The sequence below is a fragment of the Canis aureus genome, chromosome 37, assembly GCF_053574225.1.
Source record: "Canis aureus isolate CA01 chromosome 37, VMU_Caureus_v.1.0, whole genome shotgun sequence".
NCBI lineage: Eukaryota > Metazoa > Chordata > Mammalia > Carnivora > Canidae > Canis > Canis aureus.
The window spans coordinates 867,504-874,858 of NC_135647.1; the positions used below are offsets into that span (position 1 = coordinate 867,504).

At 38.2% G+C, this 7,355-nt stretch overlaps 1 protein-coding gene across 1 annotated transcript in view; it reads left to right on the forward strand.

Annotated features, from left to right (window-relative positions):
* The window catches only part of SCAND3 (SCAN domain containing 3), a 28,273-nt gene extending 21,569 nt beyond the window's left edge, over positions 1-6,704 (forward strand). The window contains exons 3-4 of the mRNA XM_077885894.1: positions 17-1,515; positions 2,593-6,704. Of these exons, the coding sequence (XP_077742020.1) occupies positions 17-1,515; positions 2,593-4,509 (3,416 nt within the window). The 3' untranslated portion in view covers positions 4,510-6,704. The remainder of the gene's footprint in view (positions 1-16; positions 1,516-2,592) is intronic.
* Positions 6,705-7,355: the final 651 nt, after the last annotated feature.

A 7,355-nucleotide genomic window follows, 5' to 3' on the forward strand; every position in this document is an offset into this window, starting at 1 on the left:
TTTCTTTATATTTTAGGGTCATTTTTGTGGCTTTCCATGATGTCTCAAAGCATGGGTGGTGATGATAACCCCAATACCTTGGACACTCATGAACCAGAAGTCAAACCAGAAAACATGAGAGAGAAGTTCTTCAGAAGCTTAGCAGTGTTATTGGAAAACAAAAGTAATAATACCAAGATATTTTCTAAAGCAAAGTACTGTCAATTAATAAGGGAAGTGAAAGAGGCAAAAGCAAAGGCAAGAAAGGAATCAGTTGACTACCGTCGCTTGGCTAGATTTGATGTGACCCTTGTACAGGGAAATGAAAAGCTGATTGAGGCTGTAAATGGGGAAACAGATAAAGTACGGTATTACTTACACAGTGAGGAGTTATTTGACATTCTGCATGATACCCATCTCAGCATTGGACATGGTGGGCGTACCCGCATGGAAAAAGAATTACAAGCAAAATACAAGAACATCACGAAGGAAGTTATAATGCTATACTTGACACTCTGCAAACCATGCCAACAGAAAAATTCAAAACTCAAGAAAGTTCTAACATCAAAGCCAATTAAGGAAGTTAATTCAAGATGCCAAGTGGATCTTATAGATATGCAATCGAGTCCTGATGGGGAGTATAAATTCATCATGCATTATCAAGACCTTCATACAAAGTTGAGTTTTTTGCGGTCACTAAAATCTAAAAGGCCTAAGGAAATTGCACATGCTCTTTTAGATATTTTTACAATTATCGGAGCACCCAGTGTCCTGCAATCTAACAATGGAAGGGAATTTTCAAGCCAGATTGTCGGTGAACTTAGTAATATTTGGCCAGAATTGAAAATTGTCCATGGGAAGCCTCAGCCCTGTCAAAGCCAAAGTGCTATGAATCAAACTAATGAGGATATCCAAAATAGGATTATCTCCTGGATGCAAACTAACAATTCATCACACTGGGCTGAATTTTTGTGGTTCATTCAAATGACCCAAAATCAGCCCTATCACCGAGGCATGCAACAGATTCCATTTGAAGGCACATTTAACTCTGAAGCTAAGCTAGGCCTGTGTCATTCTCAGTTGACAGAAGAGCTTATTGCTAGCCTGAATCCAGAACGTGAATTAGAGCAGGTTGACAGAGAATTAGAATATACACCAGGAGCTCAGTATGAGGAGAACGTCGAGACTGGCACAGATAGTAGTGATGTTGAGGAGAATCTTACAGCTATTCCTTCCAGGACCATGAAAAACCTTCCAGAAAGCAGACTTAAGTTTTTATCCTGTATAGTTTGTGAGAAGGTATGCTCAGGTGCTTATAGTTGTGTGTCGTGTGATGGAAATGTCCATGCAATCTGTGGGGTGCCCCCTCAACATGACACTGAGGGCTGTCCTCACAAAATAACGTGTAGTCTCTGCTATGAGACCACTACAATGAAAAGAAAACATGATGAGATCCAAAGAAGTTCAACTGGTCAACCTTCCAAAATGCTGAAGCTGTCAGAGACACCATTCTCATCAGACAAAGTAGGAGATTGGGTAAGAGTCTGAGTGTCTGCTGGGGAAGAGCTTCATTACACCTCCCTGTGCTTGTGATGGGTAAGAATGTTTTGGCGTGGTATATATGCTAACACACAGTTTGGCCGACTTGGATTTGTTTTCTCGAGAAAAGCCCATTACTGTTTAATGCCTCGCACCACTCCTTTTTTGGGGTTGAAACTTACAACCTTGAATGCTGCTTTATTTGTTGTGTGGGGTGATGACAGTGTCTCTTTCACTCCTTTCTGGTGTCAGACATTTTTGCGGGGGAACAAAAAAAGCTAAGATCTAGGGGATAACTGGTTGTGTAAGGGTGAGTTTCTGTAGGAGGATGAATGTGAGAAAAGCCAAACTTAATGTTAGTTGTCATTGTATGTGAGTTTGGGTGGAGAGGTAAGCTAAGAAAGGCATCTCGAGTCAAGTGAAGAAGTATTTAGGAAGGGTGAGGGATGATCAGTGTGGTTTTGAGATAAGGGGTTTGGGTTGAGAAAAAGCTCAGTTTTCAGATTTAAATGGACAACATGAGATAAGTCCAAAGAGGTTTATTTTAATTCAGTAGGTTTTATAAAGTAGAGTTAATGTATGTCCAGTTTAGAGTTTTGAAATATGGAGGTCACACATGACTTGGGCCAGTGGTACCCAGAGTATGATCTTTAGGTCAGTGCTGGTCTGCAGACTGTTTCTACTAGTCCACAGATGGGAAGGTATACTAATCAAGAGTCTTTAGAAAGTTATAACAATTTGACATCGCTGTAGTACCTGGACACAGATTAATGAACTCATATTTCTGAATTCAATATAGGCCAGTTTGGGTATCATTAACCTCTCAGGGCCAGTCACTGTGGTGGGAGTTGCACACCAGTCAAGCACATTTACAACGTATGACATTTTATGGCTAGTTTGTCTGCCGTAACTCAGAAATGTAAACATTTATTTTCTTTACAATTTTAAAACTTTTTAAGTTTTTAATCAAGCCTAGTTTTTTTTTTCAAGCCTAGTTTTTAATTTGTAGTTTAATGTATTAGATAAAGGAGGAGAGTAAAATTGGTGTTACTTATTTTTAATCCTAATCTGCAGATGGTGAAACAAGCTTCGCTGGACTTTTTTGTCAAGAAAAAACATACCTTTTCTGAATATGGTAGCAGTAGTAGAAGAAATGGTAAGGATGGAAGTCGCCCAGAGGAAGTAAAAACCAAAAGAGTTCATACAAGTTTTACTCGGAAGTATGATCCCTCATATATCGAGTTTGGTTTTGTAGCCGTAATTGATGGTGAAGTGCTAAAACCACAGTGTATTATTTGTGGAGATATATTGGCTAATGAAGCAATGAAACCATCAAAACTTAAGCGGCATTTATATTCAAAACATAAAGAAATAAGTTCACAACCGAAAGAATTCTTTGAAAAAAAGAGTAGTGAATTAAAAAGCCAACCAAAGCAGGTGTTTAATGTTTCTCACATAAACATCAGTGCTCTGCGGGCTTCGTATAAAGTGGCGCTCCCGGTTGCCAAGTCAAAAACGCCATACACAATCGCTGAGACGCTGGTGAAAGACTGCATCAAAGAAGTCTGCCTGGAGATGCTGGGTGAGTCAGCAGCGAAGAAGGTGGCTCAGGTGCCACTTTCTAATGACACCATAGCTCGACGCATTCAGGAACTGGCCAGTGATATGGAAGACCAACTCATAGAGCAAATAAAAGAGGCAAAGTATTTTTCATTGCAATTTGATGAATGCAGAGATATTGCTAACATGATCATTCTTTTAGTGTATGTGCGATTTGAACATGATGATGATATAAAGGAAGAATTCTTCTTCTCAGCCTCTTTACCAACAAACACGACTAGCTCAGAACTGTATGAAGCTGTGAAGAATTACGTTGTCAACAAGTGTGGTCTGGAATTTAGGTTTTGTGTAGGAGTATGTTCTGATGGTGCAGCTTCCATGACAGGAACACATTCTGAAGTGGTTACCCAGATTAAAGAGCTTGCACCAGAATGTAAAATCACACATTGCTTCATCCATCGAGAAAGTCTGGCTATGAAAAACATATCAGCTGAACTGAATAGTGTGCTTACTGACACAGTAAAAATTGTGAATTATGTAAAGTCTAATGCATTAAATTCAAGATTGTTCTCCTTATTATGTGACAATATGGAAGCTGATCATAAGCAACTGTTACTGCATGCTGAGATACGGTGGTTATCACGAGGAAAAGTTCTATCAAGAATGTTTGAAATACGGAATGAACTCTTCGTATTTCTGCAAAGCAAGAAACCAGTTTGGTCCCAACTTTTCAAAGATGTGAATTGGACAGCCAGACTTGCTTATTTATCTGATATCTTCAGTATTTTTAATGATCTTAACGCTTCCATGCAGGGAAAGAATGCAACATGTTTTTCAATGGCTGATAAGATTGAAGGACAAAAGCAGAAGTTGGAAGTGTGGAGGAACCGAGTTTCCACCAATTGCTATGACATGTTCCATAACTTGACAACAGTTATCCATGAAGCGGGTCGTGATCTTGATATCGTCCATCTGCGAAGAGTTGTCAAGGAACATCTTACAAACTTGTTGGATTGTTTTGAATTGTATTTTCCATCAAAAGATGATCCACGCGTAGGAAACTCTTGGATCCAAAATCCATTTCTTCCATCAAGAGAGAATTTGAATCTAACTATAACCCTCTGGGGTGACTTGCTAAAGCTGGCTGCTGATGAAGGCTTGAAAGTGAATTTTGAAAGTACAGCATCACTTGCTTCATTTTGGATAAAAGTTAAAAATGAATATCCTGAGCTTGCTGAGGTCGCTTTAAAATCCCTTCTCCTGTTCCCCTCAACATCCCTTTGTGAGACGGGGTTCTCTACTTTGAGTGTTATTAAAACAAAACACAGAAACAGTTTAAATATCCATTATCCCCTGAGAGTGGCACTGTCCTCAATCCAGCCTAGATTAGACAAGTTAACCAGCAAGAAGCAAGCGCATTTATCACATTAATGACTTGAAGGTATTCTGACAGAGTGTGCATACACACATCAGGGAATATGGAGTTATGATTAAAATAGCAGTTCTCTATATAAATTGTCTATATGGACACTTTCAGTTAAATGTACAGTTTTTTAAATTCTTTTTTCTTGTATTTATTAAAATGTGACTTTAAATCTGTTGCTTCTAATATTAAAATTTTGGTCTTACATTTTGTATGTCTTTGTTATTATTGTATTTCATTAGCCCTGTAGGACACACTATAGGACAACTTCAGGATGGCAGTGATGTCTCTGAAGTGATTCATTAGGTCAGTGATGGGAAGTGCACTTGAGGGTGGAAGTAGAACTCGGGTGCCAGGGTCAGTAAGGTTGCGGTTTCTTTAGTTGGTTGTGGTTGGAAGCTGATGTTAAGCTTCCTCTGTTAGGTGTGTTTATGTGGGTGAGGTGGGGAAACACTTACTTGTAATGGTGTCAGGGCTTTGGATTCATATTGATAAGTTCTGATTTCATCACATGGGGGATTGGGCCATAGTGACAGAGTTTAGATAAGGTACAGATTTTTAGATTTTGCTTGAGCCGATTGCTATTAAGGTTTCATGGGACAAAGCCAGGTATTTTAGGACTTCAGGTAGATGTAATAACCTCTACTGTGTGGAGATGATTCACAAAAATGCCACACATATCTGCTCTCCCATCAGCACTCGCTCAGAATTACTGAAAACAGACTTTAACCCAAAGCATGTTCTTCGGTGTAAAACATGCCAAGACCCTTGGAGAAAACTAGTCTTTTCCTAGAGAGGGAAGCAACATAACAGTAAGTGCTTCTTTTCAAAGAAATGTGACTTGGAAATTTGAAGAAGGGAAGGATATTTAGTAATACAAAATGTCACTACTACTTTATTGATTAAAAGGTTTCATTGGAATGGATTCCAAAAATCTTAGAAAGTGGAGGAAATGTTTTTCACATTCAATTCTGAAACTTTGGTAGGATTAGGTTTTATTGTGTGTCTTCATCAAAATCTTCCAGCTTTTCAATAACAAGGAGATAGTGGTAGATGCACATGACAGTGGTTCAGTTTTGTCCACCTACATCTTATGTGTCCTCCTATCTGACTGTATTTCGGAAGGGACTTCTATTTTAAAAATTTTACCATTTGTTGATTGAATAAAATACTGTGCTTCCAATTTTGAATTTTAAAGCAATGTATGCATGGTGACTTTATACTTATTTTCTATAAATGCTATAAGTGGGAGAAAATAAACTGACAGACATAAAGAGCACATTTAAAAGGTAACTTAACTCCCTATTTCCTCTCTGAGAAATACAAAGTATTGGATATCTCAGAACAGAATTAGAACCATCTGGACAAAATTTTTGGTGTGATTTTTTGCTTTCTCAGAGATATGCATAGATGCCTGCCTATTTTTCCTGCAAATGACTCCGTGCCAGGAGCCTGGCTTGCTTTCTCTCCAACTTTTTAACATTTAGGAATATTTGTCTTTCTTCCTCCCTGTTTTATTGTCTACTGTACATTTTTTTTCTTCAACAGCTTTATTGAGAAATAGTTTACATGAAATCTTAATGTGAATTTGATGTAAATCACAAAGTGATTCTTTAAATCACATGATCTTTTTCTTCTGCTAGTTTTGCAGTGAGTTCATATGTCTGTAGACGTGGGGTGTAGGCATATACCACAAAGGCAACTGCACATTTTTTTGGTGTGCACATATGACTATTCTGTTTGCTTCCATCATTTTGCATCATCATGCAACTACAGGGCTATTTCTGCTCAGAGGAGAAAAGAAAAAAAAATGATTATCCATCTGGGAGAAAATGAATTGGACCCCTACATTCTAAATGTATTAAAGATTTAAATGTGAAATGCAAAGCCGTAACACTTTTATTATTAGTTATTATCCAGTGAAGCTGAGGATGTGCCTGCCCTGCAGTCTCTCAAGTCGCTGTTTGCTCTTGGTCAGGCATCTGGAGGAGCTGTGCCTCTGAGAGTCATGACACCAGAGCTTGCAAGAGCCCAATGTCCACTTACAGAGTAAGATCTACTATGTTACTCAACAACTAGATCGAGTAGTAACACGAAGTCATTACGGAGAATTTGGGGGTATATGTATGTGTCAAAGCTCATCAAATTATGTCGTTAAAATGGTATGTACAGTATACCTCAATAAAGTTTACTTTGAAAACAAGTGACCTGTAGTTATGTCAACATGGGTTTAATTCAAGGATATATTGAAGGAGAAAGTGAAGTTGCCCAACTATGCTGAAGTATTGCTCCATCCATATCAAAAAGAGCTTCATAAAAAGTTGTGAAAGTCTGAAAACCCAAATAGCACAAATGAGAGACACACCATGGTACAAATATCAAGAAAGAGAATGCCACAGATGATGAAAACAGAACTTCGGATAGAAGAAAGATGGAAGGAGGCTGTGACCAGGAGGGCCACTCCGGTCATAGAGTTTGTTTCTTAACATGGGTCGTGAGGACAATAGCATTCAACATACTGCATTGTTTTTGTTTTAATGCCTTGTGACATACGTTATAAATATTCTTTGGTATCTTTTCAAAGGGTAAGGTACAAAATAATTAGTTAATAGAATATAAATCTGACCAAAGTGATGCTGAAGACAAGATGGAAAGATTTTAAAAATGAAAAATTATGAAAAGAACTGACGTTATGAAGGAAAGACCAGGAAGTTTCAACATCTGTTCATTAGAAAAGAATAGAGAGAGTGGGCAGTGGGTGGTCTTTGAAGAGATGAAGCATAAGAATATCCTAGAGTTGAGAAAAGCCCAAGACCCCAAAATCAAGCTACAAAACCAGCACAAAGCAAGGTAA